This window comes from Neophocaena asiaeorientalis, unplaced genomic scaffold (genome assembly GCF_003031525.2).
Source record: "Neophocaena asiaeorientalis asiaeorientalis breed wild unplaced genomic scaffold, Neophocaena_asiaeorientalis_V1.1 scaffold914, whole genome shotgun sequence".
NCBI lineage: Eukaryota > Metazoa > Chordata > Mammalia > Artiodactyla > Phocoenidae > Neophocaena > Neophocaena asiaeorientalis.
Window position 1 is genome coordinate 26,034 of NW_020172076.1, and position 20,014 is coordinate 46,047.

Below are 20,014 nucleotides of genomic sequence, written 5' to 3' on the forward strand. Positions count from 1 at the left end.
CCTTTTCTCCACACCCTCTCCAGCATTTATTATTCGTAGATTTTTTTTTTTTTTTTTGCTGCGTTGGGTCTTCGCTGCATCGTGCAGTCTTTCTCTAGTTGCAGCAAGTGGGGGCTGCTCTTCGTTGCGGTGTGCGGGTTTCTAATTGCGGTGGCTTCTCTTGTTGCAGAGCATGGGCTCTAGGTGCGTGGGTTTCAGTAGTTGTGGCTCACGGGCTTAGTTGCTCTGTGGCATTTGGGATCTTCCCGGACCAGGGCTAGAACCCTTGTTCCCTGCATTGGCAGGCGAATTCTTAACCACTGAGCCAGCAAGGAAGTCCCAGTAGACTTTTTAGTGATGTCATTCTGACTGGTGTGAGGTGATAACCTCATTGTGGTTTTGACTTGCATTTCCCTGATGATTACCAATGCTGAGCATCTTTTCATGTGCCTGTTGGCCATCTATATGTCTTCTTTGGAGAAATGTCTATTTAGGTCTTCTGCCTACTTTTTGATTGGGTCGTTTGCTTTCTTGATATTGAGCTGTATGAGCTCTTTGTATATTTTGGAAATTAATACCTTGTTGGTCACATCATTTGCAAATATTTTCTCCCAGTCTGCAGGTTGTCTTTTTGTCTTGTTTATGGTTTCCTTTGCTGTGCAAAAGCTTTTAAGTTTAATTAGGTCCCATTTGTTTATTTTTGCTTCTATTTCCATTACTCTAGGAGACAGATCCAAAAAAATTTTGCTACGATTTATGTCAGAGTGTTCTGCCTTTGTTTTGCTCTAGGAGTTTTATAGTATCCGGTCTTACAGTTAGTTTTTTAATCTATTTTTTTCTTTAATTTTTTTTTCCCCCCTTTGGCTGTGCCACGTGGCATGAGGGATCTTAGTTCCCAGACCAGGGATTGAACCCGTGCCCCCTGCAGTGGAAGTGTGGAGTCCTAACCCCTGGACCTCCAGGGAATTCCCTCTTTAATCCATTTTGAGTTTATTTTTTGTATATGGTGTTAGAGAATGTTCTAATCTCATTCTTTTACATGTAGCTGTCCAGTTTTCCCAGCACCAGTTATTGAAGAGACTGTCTTTTCTCCATGGTATATTCTTTTTTTTTTTAATAGATCTTTATTGGAGTATAATTGCTTCACAATACTGTGTTAGTTTCTGTTGTACAACAAAGCGAATCAGCCATATGCATACATGTGTCCCCATATCCCCTCCCTCTTGAGCCTCCCTCCCACCCTCCCTATCCCACCCCTCTAGGTCATCGCAAAGCACAAAGCCAATCTCCCTGTGCTATGCTGCTGCTTCCCACCAGCCAACTGTTTCACATTTGGTAGTGTATATATGTCGATGCTACTCTCACTTCGCCCCAGTTTCACCCTCCCACCCCATGTCCTCAAGTCCATTTACTATGTCTACCTGTTTATTCCTGCCCTGCAACTAGGTTCATCGGTACCGTTTTCTTGTGTTTCTTTTTTTAGATTCCATATATATGCATTAGCATACGGTATTTGTTTTTCTCTTTCTGACTTACTTCACTCTGTATGACAGAGTGAAATGTCTATTTAGGTCTTCTGTCCATTTTTAAACTGGATTGTTTGGTTTTCCGATATTGAGCTCCATGAGCTGTTTGTATATTTTTGGAGATTCATCCTTTGTCTGTTGTTTCATTTGCAAATATTCTCTCCCATTTTGAGGGTTGTCTTTTTCTCTTGTTTATGGTTTCCTTTGCCGTGCAAAAGCTTTTAAGTTTAAGTCCCATTTGTTTATTTTTCTTTTTTATCCATTACTCTAATAGGTGGGTCAAAAAGGATCTTGCTGTGGTTTATGTCAAAGAGTGTTTTTCCTATGTTTTCCTCTAAGAATTTTATAGTGTCTGGTCTTACATTTAAGTCTTAAATCCATTTGGAGTTTATTTTTGTGTACGGTGTTAGGGAGTGTTCTAATTTCATTCTTTTACATGTAGCTGTCCAGTTTTCCCAGCACCACTTATTGAAGAGGCTGTTTTTTCTCCATTGTATATTCCTGCCTCCTTTATCAAAGATAAGGTGACCATATGTGCATGGGTTTATCTCTGGGCTTTCTATCCTGTTCCATTGATCTATATTTCTGTTTTTGTGCCAATACCCTAACTGTCTTGATTACCGTAGTTTTGTGGTATAGTTTGAAGTCAGGGAACCTGATTCCTCCAGCTCCGTTTTTCTTTCTCAAGATTGCTTTGGCTATTTGGGGTCTTTTTTGTTTCCATACAAATTGTAAAATTTTTTGTTCTAATTCTGTGAAGAATGCCATTGGTAGTTTGATAGGGATTGCATTGAATCTATAGATTGCTTTGGGTAGTACAGTCATTTTCACAATATTGATTCTTCCAATCCAAGAACATGGTATATTTCTCCATCTGTTTATGTCATCTTTGATTTCTTTCATCAGTGTTTTATAGTTTTCCGAGTACAAGTCTTTTGTCTCCTCAGGCAGAAATATTCCTAGGTATTTTATTCTTTTTGTTGCAATGGTAAATGGGAGTGTTTCCTTAATTTCTCCTTCTGATTTTTCATTGTTGTTGTATAGGAATGCCAGAGATTTCTGTGCATTAATTTTGTATCCTGCAACCTGACCAAATTCATTGATTAGTTCTAGTAGTTTCTGGTGGCATCTTTAGGATTTTCTATGTATAGTATCATGTCATCCACAAACAGTGACAGTTTTACTTCTTCTTTTCCAATTTATATTCCTTTTATTTCTCTTTCTTCTCTGATTGCTGTGTCTTGGACTTCCAAAACTATGTTGAATAAGAGTGGTGAGAGTGGACATCCTTGTCTTGTTCCTGATCTTAGTGGAAATGCTTTCAGGTTTTTACCATTGAGTATGATGCTTGCTGTGGGTTTGTCATATATGGCCTTTACCATGGTATATTCTTGCCTCCTTTGTCATAGATTAATTGACCAAAGTGTGTGGGTTTATTTTTGGGCTCTGTGTCCTGTTCTATTGATCTATGTGTCTGTTTCTGTGCCAGTACCATACTGTCTTGATTACTGTAGCTTTCTAGTATAGTCTGAAGTCAGGGAGCATGATCCCTCCAGCTCCGTTCTTCTTTCTCAAGATTGTTTTAGCTTGATTTGGCTTTGAGCCTCCCCTAGGTATCTGAGGAGTCTAGTAATGGTGACAGTAGAATCAGGAGGGGAGCCACCAGCTTTTTCCAGGGAGTCAAAGGGAAGGAACAGCTGAATTTTCAAGCCTTGGAGGGAGCAGCAACCATCTAATGTAACTACAGCAAGCCCTTGGCGATCTCAAACCACCCCATCCCCAAGTATTAAAGAATTCATACATCAAAAGTGGACCTCTCCCTAGGGAGAGATTCTGCTGCTGTGAAAAAGTAGATTCTCTCCATTTCATTTCACGAATAACGACTTTTTCATATTAATTGTTTTCTAGTTATAAAATTCACGTTCTTTTCTAAAAGCTTAGAAAGTATGTGAAAACATGAAAAAATTAAAGATCGCCCAAAATCTCACCACCCAGCGATAACGCAGAGATAATATAATCACTGTTAACATTTTGGTATAGAACGTTTTCCCAGTTGGATCACTGATGCTTCTCTGCACCCAGAGGGTGCTGGGAAGCCAACTGTCTGAAATAAAAGTTGTGGTTAGTAACATCTGCCGATTTGCTCAGCACGTTCCGGTAACCAGCCAGCCCCCAAAGCCCGGTCCCTCGGCAGCCCCCTGGTCTGTCCCCACACTCCCCATCTTAGTCACCCCGAGCCATCGTCGATTCTCTCTCCTTCGTCCGCACATCCCCGTTCTGTCAGCTCTGCCTCCAAAAGCCGTTTACCCTTGGCTTCTTGCCTTGAGCAGAGACCACGTCCCTGCAGCAGCAGCCTTCCTGATGTTCCTTCCATCCTGCGCATCCAGTTAACTTTCCCCAAACAACCAGTTAGATCTTAGCACACGTATTTGGCCACGTCCAATAAATGTCACCTCCAAAGCAAAGCCTTTCTTGGCCACCGTCTCTCTGAACCTGGCTGGCTTGCTGAGCAGCACAGAAGATCAGGTGTTTGTCACCTTGACTTCTGTCTCTCATCAGAATGTAAGCTCCATCAGGCAGAGGCCATGTTATCTTATTGCCAGTGCTGGTAGAGTACTAGGCACGGGGTGTATTTGTTAAATAAATGCATGAGTGTTGAATGAATGAACTTATTCAATTAGTATGTTCTATATATTATATATTCGATAAAATATGGGATCATATTTTGCTTAATGTCTTATAATGTACTTTTTTCTTTAATTAATTAATTAATTTTTTGGCTGCGTTGGGTCTTTGTTGCTGCACGTGGGCTTTCTCCAGTTGCGGAGAGCGGGGGCTACTCTTCGTTGTGGTGCACGGGCTTCTCACTGCAGTGGCTTCTCTTTGTTGCGGAACACAGGCTCTAGGCATGCAGACTGCAGTAGTTGTGGCATGTGGGCTCAGTAGTTGTGGCTCGCAGGCTCTAGAGCGCAGGCTCAGTAGTTGTGGCACACAGGCTTAGTTGCTCCGCGGCATGTGGGATCTTCCTGGACCAGGGCTCGAACCCGTGTCCCCTGCATTGGCAGGTGGATTCTTAACCACTACGCCGCCAGGGAAGTGGCGAACCCGTGTCCCCTGCATTGGCAGGTGGGCCAGGGCTCGAACCCGTGTCCCCTGCATTGGCAGGTGGATTCTTAACCACTACGCCGCCAGGGAAGTCCTTATAACCTACTTCAAACACTTATTTTTTGCTATAAGTTTTGCTTTATACCCTTATTTATTTATTTTAAATTTTTAAAAAGTTAGTTATTTATTTTTGGCTGTGTTGGGTCTTTCTTTGCTGCTGCGTGTGGGCTTTCTCTAGTTGCGGTGAGCGGGGGCTACTCTTCATTGCAGTGCATGGGCTTCACATTGCAGCAGCTTCTCTTGTTGCGGAGGGCAGGCTCCAGGCGCGCAGGCTTCAGTAGTTGTGGCACATGGGCTTAGTGGTTGTGGCTTGTGGACTCTAGAGCTCAGGCTCAGTAGTTGTGGAGCACGGGCTTAGTTGCTCCGCGGCATGTGGGATGTTCCTGGGCCAGGGCTCAAACTCGTGTCCCCTGCTTTGGCAAGCAGATTCTTAACCACTGCGCCACCAGGGAAGCCCCCCTTATTTATTTTTAAGAGTGTGATTTTTTAAGGGCTGCATAGTATTTCCAAGAAATGTTGCATTGTGATTCATTGAATCAGTTCTCTAATAATAGACATTTGGGTTGTTTTGGGTTTTCTGCTAATAACAATTTTTTATTTTGTTTTCAATTATGTAATCTCAAGGTTTTCTTTTAATTCTTACAGTAAGAGTCCAGTGGACATCTTGCAGATATTTAGAGTTGGCCGACTGAGTGAAACCACAGCGTTTTTGAGCCACCTTGGCAATGTGACGCCCTTGCTGCACAGGTCCCCTGTACAGAGCTTTGTAGGAATCCTGTCCTGGTAAGAGCACGCCATCTTTAGTTTCCGCATTTTTCAGCCTCACAAATGTGAAGTGTTTTACTTTTTTTTTCTATAGTACATGGATCTGTTACATTAAAATCAGCCAGCTTATTGAATTCCAGAGAAAACTGAACACTTTAAATTATAATTAAGTATGTGGTTTAAGTCATAGATTAATTATTATACATATTTTAAAGTGTAGTGCATGGATATGAATTGCTTCTTGAAGACAGTATCATGCGAATAGGGGACTCTCTATTTCCTGACTCTTCTGTGTATATCTAGTCTAGGGATAGTCCAGAAATTAGAGTGCCCAGATACCATGAAATATCTATTCAAAACATAGCTCTAATTTTCTGTTTGCTTTGAATAACACTTAATAATGTGGCTGAAACTGAAGTCACAAGGAGCAGGGGGAAAACATGATTAAATCTGCATCCTTAGTTAAATATCTAAGCAGAAACGTAAAAAGAGAGACTTCCCTGGTGGCACCGTGGTTAAGAATCCGCCTTCCAATGCAGAGGACGCGGGTTCGATCCTCTTTGGGGAACTAAGATCCCACATGCCTTGGAGCAACTGAGCCCGCAGGTCACAGCTACTGAGCCTACGCTCCACAAGGAAAGATCCCATGTGTGGCAACTAAGACACAATGCAGCCAAAAAAAACAAAAAACAAAAGAACGAAGAAAAAAAAGAAACGTAAGATCCATCTGGAGGGACTTCCCTGCTGGTGCAGTGGTTAAGCATGGTACACACACACACACACACACACACACACACACACACACATGCACGTAATTCGGTTATGTTTTTTCAAAAGGCAAGATAATGGGAAAACTAATAAAACTAATAAAATATTATCTAGAGGGGGAAGGGGAGGAGACAAGGATGGAAGTTAGGTTTCTCCTAATGTACATTGTTTTATGGTTTTGACTTTGAAACTATGAAAATATTTTACATAATAAAGATCAGATATCAGGGAATGGAGATTGAATGTGTTAAATTATGCCACGGGGACGCAGTCAGCAATGTCTGGAACACGAGGAAATAAATGGCAAGAGAAAAAAGAGAGGGGGCTTCCCTGGCGGCGCAGTGGTTGAGAGTCTGCCTGCCGATGCAGGGGACACGGGTTCGTGCCCCGGGCCGGGAAGATCCCACAAGCGGCAGAGCGGCTGGGCCCGTGAGCCACGGCCACTGAGCCTGCGCGTCCGGAGCCTGTGCTCCGCAACGGGAGGGGCCAAAAAAAAAAAAAGAGAAAAAAGAGGGGACAAGTGAAACCTATAACTTAAAGGATATTTGAAATGAGGCAACATGTAGCCTTTGTTTGGATCCTGATTTGAACAAAACCCATTGTATTAAGAAAACCCCAACAGTTACAGAAATGTAAACATTACCTGGATATTTTGTGATATTAAAGAATTATTCATTACTATCTTTAAGTTTCATGCTTAGGAAAAAGTTCTTATCCCTTAGAGATAACATACTTACAGATGAAATTAAAATAAACTAGTAGGTCTCTCTGTACCCTCTCACAAGAACTGATTAAATTCTCTACTCCCAGGGAACTCCCTGCCGGTCCAGTGGTTAGGACTCCGGGCTTTCACTGCCGAGGACTCGGGTTCAGTCCCTGGTCGGGGAACTAAGATCCCACAAGACAGGCAGCCAAAAATAACAAAAAAACAAACAATGTCACACAAGCAATATTGTGTAATTGCAGAGGCAGGATTTGAACTCATCTCTTAACCACCACACTACTCTGATGGCCCTTTCCCAGTTCACAGGGGAAAAAAATCAAAGATGGAGAGAATTCTCCAAATTTTCAGTTTTCCCCCATATTCTTTAGTATATGTTACCATTTGTTTGCTAACAGGTTCTAGCAGATAACAAAACAAATGAGGAAGTAGCTAATTAATATTAATGAAAAATCTCAGAATTTTTCTGAGTCTTCAGTAGACTTGAATATTTGACACCATTTTCTTTTTAACACAAATTTGAAGTTTTTACGTTATGCACATTTTACTAGTAAGCTGTTCGTGGTTTGCGTGCTAAAATTAAATATCTGCCAGTTTCTTGGGTACTTTACAGGTAAAGAATCCAGTTGAGAATTCCTGGGACAGTAGAAAGCAGTTTGTAAAGTAGCGTTGAGCCTGTACTCAAAGAGTGGAAAGGGGGCGACAGCAAACAAACATATGAAGGGGAGAAGAAGCTTGAGTTTATTCCCGTCTTACCCCTAGGTTTTTCATGACATTTTTTTTTTTCTTAGATTCCATATATATGTGTTAGCATATGGTATTTGTTTTTCTCTTTCTGACTTACTTCACTCTGTAGGACAGACTCTAAAGACACAGACCTACTAGAGCATGGACTTGAGGACACGGGGAGGGGGAAGGGTAAGCCGTGACAAAGTGAGAGAGTGGCATGGACATATATACACGACCAAATGTAAGGTAGATAGCTAGTGGGAAGCAGCCGCATAGCACAGGGAGATCAGCTCAGTGGTTTGTGATCACCTAGAGGGATGGGATAGGGAGGGTGGGAGGGAGGGAGACGCAAGAGGGAAGAGATATGGGAACATACGTATATGTATAACTGATTCACTTTGTTATAAAGCAGAAACTAACACACCATTGTAAAGCAATTATACTCCAATAAAGATATTAAAAAAAAAAAAAGAAGCTTGAGTTGTCCTGGAGGCAACAAGAACGTCTGCGAAGCATGTGGAAGCCGGGCAGCGAGGAGGTTACTATATTTCAAATGTTTTGAATAAGTTCAAAGCACCATGTCAGGCCACTGGAAGAACTTTCATAAAATGTCAGAAAGGAAAAGAAAAAAGTCAGAGAGAACTGCTTTTACTAAGCATCATAATTTTTGACAGATTTTGTCTGATATAATGTGCTGGATTTGCTACCACATTACATTTCATATATAATTATATTCTGAAGTTGATGGAAAAATGTTTTTAATCTAGGAATATTCCCTGGGATTTTGAGAAAATAAAGAAAGCAAGTGAATGGCTGAGAAGAATTGAAGGGCAGTATCCATCTATCTGCCAACGGCTCGAGCTGGGGAAAGACAAGGACTCTGCCACCAAACAGCTGCTGGGGCCCCAACCCGGATACACCACTTCCCCTCTTCACAGACTTCTTAAGTACAGTCAAGGCTGAAGCACATGGACTTGTCTTTTAAACTTTTTTCATGCTTCCATGTATACAGTAATCAGACACTGATAGATACCTATAATGAAATCTAATTATGATTTTATTCAGTGTAGCAATCACTTTAAAATAAGTGGAAGCAGTCTGTTGTTTTAATGAGCGAACAAGCAATTATAAAATTAAAATTCCAGGGAACTCCCTGGCAGTCCAGTGGTTAGGACTCCGAGCTTTTAGTGCCGGGGACCTAGGTTCCACCCCTGGTTGGGGAGCTAAGATCCCACAAGCTGAGCAGCACAGCCAAAAAAAAAGTTTTTTTAATAAAAAAAATTTTAATTCCAGTATTACAGACTTTCTGTGTTTGAATACTTTAAGGTGATGAGAGATGCAGCGGGGTGGTGCTGGAAGCTTATTTCCTTCTCCCCTCTCAGGAGGCTGGCAGGGAGCCGGTGCAGCCAGGCTGAGCAAGCTGGAAGGAAACAAGCCTTTTTCTGGGCCCACCTGGCACTTGGTGTGCATGCTCCCTGCTGGACCCTCATCTGCAGATCCCTGCGCAGCATTTTTTTTTTTTTTTTTTTTGGCTGCACCACACAGCTTGTGGCATCGCAGGTCCCTGACCAGGGATCCAACCGGCCCGGCAGTGAAAGCACGGAGTCCTAACCACTGGACCGCCAGGGAAGTCCTTGGACACCTTTCTTATTATTTAGAGAAACTAGGTGTCCCGAGCAATTCTTTGGTGGATCTTGCTTTTGGTGTTGCATCTAAAAATCTCATCACCAAACGAAGGCCATCTAGATTTTCTCCTATGTTATGTTCTAGAAGTTTTATAGTTTTGCATTGTTTGTTTAGGTCTCTGATCCATCTTGAGTTTTTCTTGTGAAGGGAGTGAGGTCTCTGTCCAGCCTACTCCACACGGTGCCTTCCAGCCCATTTCCGCTCTGTCTTTACGTAGAACCCCGGTGTCTTTGACATACAGTCTTTTTTTAAAAAACTATTTATTTATTTATTTATTTATTTTTGGCTGTGTTATGTCTTCGTTTCTGTGCGAGGGCTTTCTCCAGTTGCGGCAAGCGGGGGCCACTACTTCATCGCGGTGCGCCGGCCTCCCACTATTGCGGCCTTTCTTGTTGCGGAGCACAGGCTCCGGACGGGCAGGCTCAGCGGCCATGGCTCACAGGCCTAGTTGCTCCGCGGCACGTGGGATCTTCCCGGACCAGGGCTCGAACCCGTGTCCCCTGCATCGGCAGGCAGATTCTCAACCACTGCGCCAAGACTGACATACAGTCTTGGCTGTCCTCCCACCCGTCCTGCCCATCACCCCTCACGCACACAGGTGCAGGGTTTCCTTCCTGCTGCGGGGCCTGCCCGTCTGCCTCTCCAGTGGCTCCCAACACCCTGATGAGGGACCCTGTGAGCCTGCTGGTGCCCGAGGGAATGGGAGGCTTGTGAGGAGCTGCCTAAAGGCCTCCTCCCACCTTCCTCCCCGATGAGGCAAGAAGCTCAGGACCTGTCCCACTACTCACACTGCAGACATCCGGCTCCGTTCGGGGCCGTGGGCCCAAGGCCAAGGGGAGCTGGCATCTTTGACTACTCTGCCTTTTGCTGTTTATATATGTATAAACCATCTAAATCTGAAACGGGCTTGTTATATCTTTACTGGCCAAATCAGTCAGGTCTTGGCCCTGGCCTGCCCTGCTTGTTTGCTTGACGTGATTACAGAGGACAAACCGGGTACCTCCTTACATTGTTACTGGAGACGTATACTAGTAAAACAAAATTTTGCAATGTTTATCAAAATTTAAATCACAATGCGGTGGTCATTTCATAATGTATAGAAATATCGAATTACTATGTTATGCACCAGGAACTAATACAGTGTTGTAGGTCAATTATGCTTCCAAAAGAAACAAGCAAACTCATGGAAAAAGAGATCAGACCTGTGGTTACCAGAGATGGGGGTGGTGGAAGGGGAGAGTGCGCGAAGGTGGTCCAAAGGTGCAAACTTCCAGTCATACGACAAGTAAGTACTAGGGTCGTGATGTGCAGCGTGACGAATGGGATGAGCGTTGCTGTGTGTTACATAAAAGGGTCGTTCGGAGACTAAATCCCAAGCGCTCTCTTCACAGGAAAAGTATTTTCCTTTTATTTTGTGTCGATTTGAGATGATGGATGTTCACTAGACTTACCGTGGTCATCATTTCATCACGTATGTAAGTCATACCATTATGCTGTACATCTAAAACTTACACAGTGCTGTGTGTCAATTACATCTCAATAAAACTGGAAGAAAAAATTAAATCACTACACTCTTTGACATATAAATTCCGCTAGTAGGAACTCTACTTCTAGAAATTCATCTTACAGAAATATGGACACACCAACACATGCATGTATTATATGTGCATACACACACAGTGCAGTGGCAGAGCATGTGCAATAGCGCTCATTTCAAAAGCTGTATAAGGGCTTCCCTGGTGGCGCAGTGGTTGGGGGTTTGCCTGCCGATGCGGGGGACACGGGTTCGTGCCCCGGTCCGGGAGGATCCCACGTGTCGTGGAGCGGCTGGGCCCGTGAGCCATGGCCACTGAGCCTGCACATCCAGAGTCTGTGCTCCTCAATGGGAAAGGCCACAACAGTGAGAGGCCCGCAAAAAAAAAAAAAAAAAAGTTGTATAAATGGGTGTTTATATATGTATGAGATAAAAATCCATCATGTCATATTCCAAACTAGTTACCTTTGAGGAATAGGAACTTTATTTCTATCTTATACATTTTTGAATTAATTGAAAAAATTTTACAATGAACATATATACTTAATTTCAAAAATACATAAAAGCAGAGTAAGTAGTGTATGTAATTAACTCCCTCAAGACTTAAAATGCTTTGTCAAGTTTTTGGACGCTTAGAACAGCCTTGTCTTCCCTCTTCTTTTGCTGCTGAGGAAACGGGTTGGCTCCCCTACACGATGTCCCACATTCTGGACATGTCTGTTTCCATTTCTCTTTCCCCATATTTCTTGTAAACTGGAAATTAGATCTAAAGTCCTGAGTAGATTAAGGATCAGCATTTCTGTCAACATGAGCCATGAAGGCTGGTTGTTCTACTTTAATAATGCTAACATTGGGCAGCAGGTTTCCACTGTGGAGTTGTTTGCCTGCAGCCAACACTCACCTGTGGACAGATACTTTGGCATCCAGTTTCTCTTCATTCAGCTAACGATTCTGTTGTCTGAATCATTTTATGAAATATTGTGGTTCTCTATTTTTTCTTCTATACTTGTTAGCTGGAATTCTTGTGAAACAATTAGCTGTCCCCCATCAACTAACGTTGCTTTATAATATTTTTTAAAGCTATCAAAAAAAATATGGAAGCATTAGAATTGCTGTGTCTTCCCTTAGAGATGAGAGTGCCTGGCGGGCAGGCTATGGTGTAGATCGCTGTGTTCCTAATGCCTAGGATGCCTTCTGTGAGCCAACTCAAACATCTGGCGCTGCTCTCAAAAGGCGCCTGCCAGATCATAGTCTTAAATGAACTCAGGAAGCCCATTTAAAAGAGTTAATTTTGTAAATTAAGTTGCCAGGTGAAAATTGTCACTCGAGGATGAGGTGATTAGCCACCACAGCTGCGGACCTTCAAGGCCCCCTGAGAGGAGCTCAGGGCGGAGATCAGGAGTGAGGTGCTCTGTGCTCTGGGAAAAGCTGGAGAAGGTTTTAGGAGCCCGGTTCTCGCCCCCCCCCCGTCACATCTAGAAAGGCACAAAATCATTAACGGCGCGTCCGCTCCTCGTGGCCAGCAGCAGCGCGTGCTTGACCGCTCGTCTGCTGGCTGGTCACCCAGGCCCTGAACTGCTGAGGCGCTGTGCCCTGGACATAGCTTTCATTTTGCCCCAAATAAAACCCAACTCGCAACTCTCACCTTGTACATTTATTTTCAGTCGACAAAGTTCACTGTTAAATAAAAAGCTCGCTGCTACAAAGACTTTATTTGCTTATTTGCAATTCAAACTGAGAAATATTTCACCTAGCAACTCTGGGCGACAATTCATTTTGAGGGGTGACTATTTTTGTCAATCATTCATAACGTGTACAAATTACTTTTATCACCTCCTCTGATTTTTCTCAGCGGGAATTAACAAAACAAAACAAAACCCTACTAGAAATTGGAAAATAAATGTTTTCCTTATCTTTAAACAGCACTCCCTAAAATATAACAGCACTATGAGCTGTGTTTGATTGGATCCTTCACAGGCGTTAATCGAATCAAAATCACCCAGATAAGGGTCACCTGCTCTGGGCAGCGGGCGGCACGAAGAGAACCCACCACGAACCTGACCCGCGCGCTGACCCTCTCGCCCCGCCCACTTCTCGCCCAAGTTCCGCAATCCCCGCCCACTAGCGCTACAGTGCAGCCTCCGCTCCGCGGCTCTCTTCCCCTCAGCCCACACCCCGCCCACGCTCCTCAAGCCCCGCCCACCGGCGCCACACCGCGGCCTCTCCTAGCGCCTCCATCGGCCTGCTCTTCCTTCCGCCCGGGGCACCCCCTCTCGGCCACCCCACCCGCTTCCTGTGGGTGGTGCGGGGCTCCGGCGCGCCCGCCTGACGTGATTGTTGTGCGCGCGCGTCGCTCTGGGGTCCCGAGCCCGCCATTGGTGTTTTCTAGTCAGCGGTATCCTGCTGGCGGGGGTTCGGGGCCGAGCGCGGGGCGCGCGTCGCAACCGTTCTCCCCGCGGCTGGCAGAGCTCCGTTATGGCTGCGGCGGAGGCGGAGGGGGCGACCGCGGCTGCAGTTCCTGGATCGGGTGCCGACGGCAGTGGCAAGTCGCTCGGAGTCGAAGGAGAGGGAGGAGGAGCGGTAGGCAAAGAGAAGGACGCGGTCGCGAAAGGAGCGGAGGCCGTCGGGGACAGTGAGGATGACGGCGAGGATGTGTTCGAGGTGGAGAAAATCCTGGACATGAAGATCGATGGGGTACGTGCGGGGCCTAGGCCGGGGGGAGGCTCACGCGCGGCGGTCGGCGCGGCCGGGGTGGTGCTGCCCGCTCCGGAGGCGCTGGAGGCGTTGTAGACGGACGTCCACGGCGCGGGGACATTGAGAGGAGGCTTCCTTCTTAGGCCCCGTCCGCGCCATCCCCATCCCCATCCCCATCCCCATCCCCGGGGGACGGCGTCTCGGGTCTGAGAGCCTGAGCATCCTCGCCCGCTCTCCCTGTGCGGCGTGTGCCAGCAGCCTCGCAGGAGCCTTGAGTTCCTCGCCGCGCCCTGCCCGGCGCTTCCCGCTCAGTGTCTCTGTGAAAGCCGTGTTTCACCCTGGTCCCCGCAGAGTGTGGTGCTTCCCCATTTATGCCCTTCAAGCTTATCGTTCTTTACATGTTTGTCTCCTGCTAGATTGTAGGCTCCTTTGGTAGACTATGCTTTTTATTAATTTGTTATCGCTGGCACTTTAACCCAGTGCCTAGCATGCCGTGATTGCTTTGTGTATATCAGATTGAGTGAATGAATTGTGGGCTGGAGGCTGGGGGAAGGTGAGAGGGTGGGAGGATGGGCAATGGGAAAATAATCTGTTTTAGTAAATAGGTGTAAGATGACCAAAGGCCCTACACGGTGGTCGTTCTGTATATTGTGTTCTTTTTATTTATTTTATTTTTTTGCGGTACGCGGGCCTCTCACTGCTGTGGCCTCTCCCGTTGCGGAGCACAGGCTCCGGACGTGCAGGCTCAGCGGCCATGGCTCAGGGGCCCAGCCACTCCACGGCATGTGGGATCTTCCCGGACCGGGGCACGAACCCGTGTCCCCTGCATCGGCAGGCGGACTCTCAACCACTGCTCCACCAGGGAAGTCCCCCTGTGTTCTTTTTATTGTCTGTTATTTCCCATTTGTCATACGCTACCTTATATTAATTTTTTTTGTCCATTCATTCAGCAGCCTTTTTTTGTTTTCAACTACTGCATGGGTAGGTGCTGTGTTAGGTCCTGAGGATATAGAGATGAGTTGTAGCATACACAGTTGCTGACATTAAAGATTCTCCTGGAGCTTCCCTGGTGGCGCAGTGGTTGAGAGTCCGCCTGCCGATGCAGGGGACACGGGTTCGTGCCCCGGTCCGGGAAGATCCCACATGCCGCGGAGCGGCTGGGCCCGTGAGCCATGGCCGCTGAGCCTGCGCGTCCGGAGCGTTCTCCTGTACAGTGGGGAATAAATAACCGAAATCCAGCGTCATCAATCTTATTGTTAGTTGCAGTAAAGATAGAGACATTTCTATGTATAATTTTCCCAGATACCTTGTAAGCACCTTGAGGTGATAGGTGTATCACCTGCGTTTAACATAGTGCTTGGCAGGTGAAAGATATTCAGAAAATATTTGGTTAGGAGGGTAATATCTTCAGAATTGTTGATTCACTTCTTTTACAATATTCAATTTTGCCAGTTCCAAAGAATTGTAGGCACTGTACCTAAAGCCCCACATTAAAAAAATTTTTTTTCTTTCATTTAAATGGAATCTCACTATATTTGTTTGGTGTGTGTCTGCATTTTTTGCTCAACAATATCTTTGTGAGATTTATTCCATGTTGTTGGAGCTATAGTTTCTTTCCTTTTCATTGCTGCATAGTTGTTGGCCCTCAGACAACTTGGGGCCTAGGGGTGCCTGACCCCTGTACAGCTGAAAAGCCACTTAGAAACTCCCCCAAAACCTAACTAATAGCCTTCTACCAGAAGGGGAAGTCTTACCCATAGTAGAAACAGTCAGTTAACACATATTTTGTATATTATGTGTATTGTATACTGTATCCTTAATTAAAAAGTAAACTAAAAAGAAAATATTTTAAAAATCAGAAGGAAGAGAAAATATATTTACAGTAATTTACACCCTAAGTATACATCTTCTGTTTATGAGATGAATTGCTTGTCAGAACCTACATCAATATTGTCTTATATGATACAAAACACTGTAGATGTTATATGTATTACCAGCACTGGACATCAAAAATGAAAAGATAATGTGAAAAAGTTTATTGATTCATACTTTATGGTAGCCTAGTGTAATCGATAAAATTGCTTCCCAGTAGCCTAGCCTAGACACTAATGAATGAATTGTTAGAAAATTTTTATGGCGTATGGTATTACAATCATATTCATAGTACAGTATCAGAAACATTATTACATTTTTAAAGAAGTCACTTACCTGTAATAATCTAATACTCACTTTCTCCAATTAGAAAAGAATATGGTAATATAATTCTTTGAAAGCAAAGTTATAAAACGTTAAGAAAACTAACACATTAATTTTACATTAAATATCACACACCTTATGTCTTTGTGATGATCGACCAGTATTTACATATACTTTATGCATTCATTGCATACCTTTTGCTTAATCATTTCAGTACTTATGGCTATGTGTTTCGTCTGTGACTTCTTTCAGATTGTCGGAAATCTCCAAAAAATTTTCATATATACATATATACACATATATATATATATATATATATTGGCTGTGTTGGGTCTTTGTTGCTGCACGTAGGCTTTCTCTAGTTGTGGTGAGCGGGGGCTACTCTTCATTGCGGTGTGTGGGCTTCTCATTGCAGTGACTTCTCTTGTTGTGGAGCACGGGCTCTAGGCGTGTGGGCTTCAGTAGTTGTGGCACATGGGCTCAGTAGTTGTGGCTCACGGGCTCCAGAGTGCAGGCGCAGTAGTTGTGGTGCACGGGCTTAGTTGCTCCGCAGCATCAAAAGTGAAACATCAAATGGACATCAAAAGAGATGTGGACCAGGGCTTCCCGGACCAGGGCTCGAACCCGTGTCCCCTGCATTGGCAGGCAGACTCCTAACCACTGTGCCACCAGGGAAGTCCAAATTTTCCAATATATTTATTGAAAAATATCTGCATATAGGTAGACCCCGCAGTTCAAACCCATGTTTTTAAAGGGTCAACTGTATTCAGTTGTATGAACATATTACAGTCTCTCTTTTCTACTGTTGGTGGGCATTTGGGTTTCCAGTTTTTGGTTATTGTGGATAACGCTTCTGTGAACTTTATTGAACACGTCTCCTGGTGTATTGCGCACAAATGTTTCTCTTGGTTGTATACACCTAGGAGTGGAATTGTTCAGACAGGATGCATGTGTCTTCAGCTTTAAGTGGAAACTGTTTTTGAAATTGGTTGTACCAATTTACACTACTGCTAATGTTTTATGAGAATTCCTTTTGTTAAGCATCCTATCGGCGCTTGATATTGTCAGTCTTTATACTTTTAGCCAGTACTGGTGGGGTATCTGATGGTATTTCCTACTTGTAATTTATATTTCTCTGGATTCTGTGCTAGTAATCAGTGTTGAAATCATTGAGCATCTTTTCATATATTGGGTTGGCCAAAAATCGGACTTTTTGGCCAACCCAATACTTATTTTTTGGTCATTTGGTTATCTTTTATGAAGTGCCTGTTCAGATCTCTTTCTACTTTGTCTTTCTTTATCAATTTGTTGTATTCTAGATTCAAATCCTTTGTGGGTGATGTCATGTATATCTCTTTTCCTACTGTGTCTTTTTTGGTCAGTAGAAGTTCATATGATTAATGTAGAAAAACTTAATCTTTGTCTTGATGTTGAGTGCTTTTTTTTTTTTTTTGCGGTACGCGGGCCTCTCACCGTTGTGGCCTCTCCCGTCGCGGAGCACAGGCTCCAGACGCGCGGGCCCAGCCACTCCGCGGCACGTGGGATCCTCCCAGACTCGGGCACGAACCTGTGTCCCCTGCATCGGCAGGCGGACTCCCAACCACTGCGCCACCAGGGAAGCCCAATGTTGAGTGCAGCCTTTCAGATTTTATATTTACATTTCACTTGGAATTGATTTTGTGTATAGTGTAATGTAGGGATCAGGTTTCATTGAGCAAATCTGTCTATTCTTTAATAATGCCTTATAAATTTTAGAATCAACTTGTCAATTTCCTTGCACACATTAAAAACTGAATTTTTATTGGGATTCGCATTGAATCTGTGGGTAAATTTAGGATCAATTTAATTTCTTTCAATAATGTTTTATAGCTTTCTGTGTTGAGGTCTTAGTAAGTTGATTTTTAGGTATAATTGATATTTTTGATGCAGTGGTAAATGGTCTTTTGAAAAGTTTCATTGTCTTATTTGTTGCTCATACAATTAATTTTTGTGTATTTACCCTTTGTTAAAGAAATTCCATTTATTTCTAGTTGCTAAATACTTTTATTGCGAAAGGATGTTGAATTTTATTAAATTTTTTCCTGCATCTGTTAAGATGATCACATAATTTTTCTCCCTTATATCACTAATGTGATAAACTACATTGATTTCCTAATGTTAAATCAACTTTGTGTTCATAGAATAAACCAAAGTTTGTTGTGATGTTACCCTTTTTTAGTGTTAGATTATATATTTCTTTATTATTTCATTTATTTCTGCTTTTTCTTTTTTATAAATTTATTTTATTTTTTATTTTTGGCTGCATTAGGTCTTCGTTGCAGTGCGCCAGCTTCTCATTGTGGTGACTTCTCTTGTTGCAGAGCATGAGCTTTAGGCGTGCGGGCTTCAGTAGTTGTGGCACATGGGCTTGGTAGTTGTGGCTCGTGGGTCTAGAGCACAGGCTCAGTAGTTGTGGCGCATGGGCTTAGTTGCTCCGTGGCATGTAGGATCTTCCCAGACCAGGGCTCGAACCCGTGTCCCCTTCATTGGCAGGCGGATTCTTAACCACTGTGCCACCAGGGAAGCCCAACAAAAATTTTTACCTAATTATCTAGTATATACAACCTAAGAGGATAAGAGGATGTCCCACTGATTAAGCGAAATAATAATGTGGCTACCAAGAAAATAGACATTTGGGGAATTTTGAAGATAAGTTTATAGATCCCAGGGCTATTATGAAATTTCTTAATATACAGCAAAGTCTTGGGCGATATTTGGGTTGACATTAGTCTTATAAAAAAACATGTAATTCAGGTTTTCATTTGTTTTGTATACTGCTATACACATAGTGACCCTCAGTAAATATTTGTTGAATAAATGAATGAAGCAAAACTGCTGAAATGAAGGCTGTTAACAATTATCAGTCAGTTAAATCTGGAGCTAAAATTGAGATGTATTCCTTGTACTTGAGAATGATTGTTAATACTCCCTCATTCTCATTGACTAGATCAAACCTAATTGATAACAAGTATTAAATTTATATGTGTTCATTACTGCCTTTTTTTTTTAATCATCAGAAAAGTTGCAAGAATTGTGTAGAATCTCCCATACGCCTTTACCCAGATCCCCCAGTTGTTGATATTGGCTGTATTTTTTTCTCTCTTTATTTATATACATTTTTTTCTGGCCCATTTGAAAGTAAATAGTGTTTTTTAAAAGCGACTTTGAGTAACACATTTAGCACTATTTTTATGCACACAAAACTAAGGTGGCCCACAGATAAGGATCTTTGGTCTCTGAGTCCTGGTGTTGGGTACATTCAGGCATCCCTCCACTCCCCTGTAGCAGTGTAACTTCTCCTGTGGTATTTGTGCCAAGAGCAGGAGTGCCGCCACGAGGACCTAAGCAAGCCGCTCTCTCACCTTGGTTTATCTCCAGTTTTAACTGCGCCTTCATAGAAGCTCTCACAAGGTTGTGTATTAATAGTTTTCTCTTTCCACACTGTTTTGCTAAAAAGCATACGCATGCATTTTCAGTTGTTATAATCACTGCCCTGCACCCAGTTATACAGCTGAACTGTTAAACTGACATGCTTTCTCTTTCTTTTTTGGGGGGGGGGCCACCATGCAGGATCTTAGTTCCCTGACCACGGATCAAACCCACGCCCTGTGCAGTGGAAGCTCGGAGTCTTAACCACTAGACTGCCAGGGAATTCCCAACATAGACTCTTAATTATTATTTTAAAATTATAAAGATTTTCAGGATTATTTCTGAAAGTTAAGAGGCTACTCTTTTCCCACTATTTCTTAGTTTCTAATCCTGTTAGATGCTAATGCTTGGTCTTTCTACAGATGGCAGAATGATTGAAAGGCAGTGTGGGCATGATGGAAGGGTGCAATGGGAGGGAACAGTGGTTGGCAGTCAGTTTCGAAAGTTTATTGCCTTGGTGGTTGTGTGAATAAAATCAGACAAGTGTTAAGAGTACAGCTAGAATGGTGCTCTGCAGTTCATGCAGAAGACTATTGCATGAGTATGTCCTTGCTTCCCAGTGAGATTGGGTACTGAGCAGAAAAGAAAAATCAGAAATCTGGAAAAGCAAGAATTTAGAATATATATGACAAAGATTTAATAGCCATCAAGTATTAAAAAGAGAGGGAATCCCCTGGCAGTCCAGTGGTTACGACTTGGCACTTTCGCTGCCATAGCCCGGGTTCAATCCTTGGTGGGGGAACTGATCCCGCAAGCCGCGTGGCAAGGCCAAAAAAAGAAGTA

At 43.4% G+C, this 20,014-nt stretch overlaps 1 protein-coding gene across 4 annotated transcripts in view; it reads left to right on the forward strand.

Moving 5' to 3' along the window:
• The first annotated feature begins 13,119 nt into the window (after positions 1-13,119).
• Positions 13,120-20,014, forward strand: part of MPHOSPH8 (M-phase phosphoprotein 8) — a 49,122-nt gene continuing 42,227 nt past the window's right edge. For 3 of the 4 annotated variants that reach the window (XM_024751308.1, XM_024751312.1, XM_024751321.1), the window contains exon 1: positions 13,121-13,567. In XM_024751308.1, coding sequence (XP_024607076.1) covers positions 13,349-13,567 — 219 coding nt within the window. In that variant the 5' untranslated portion in view covers positions 13,121-13,348. Of the gene's footprint in view, positions 13,568-20,014 lie in introns of all 4 variants that reach the window. The other variant, XM_024751303.1, reaches the window with a different exon arrangement.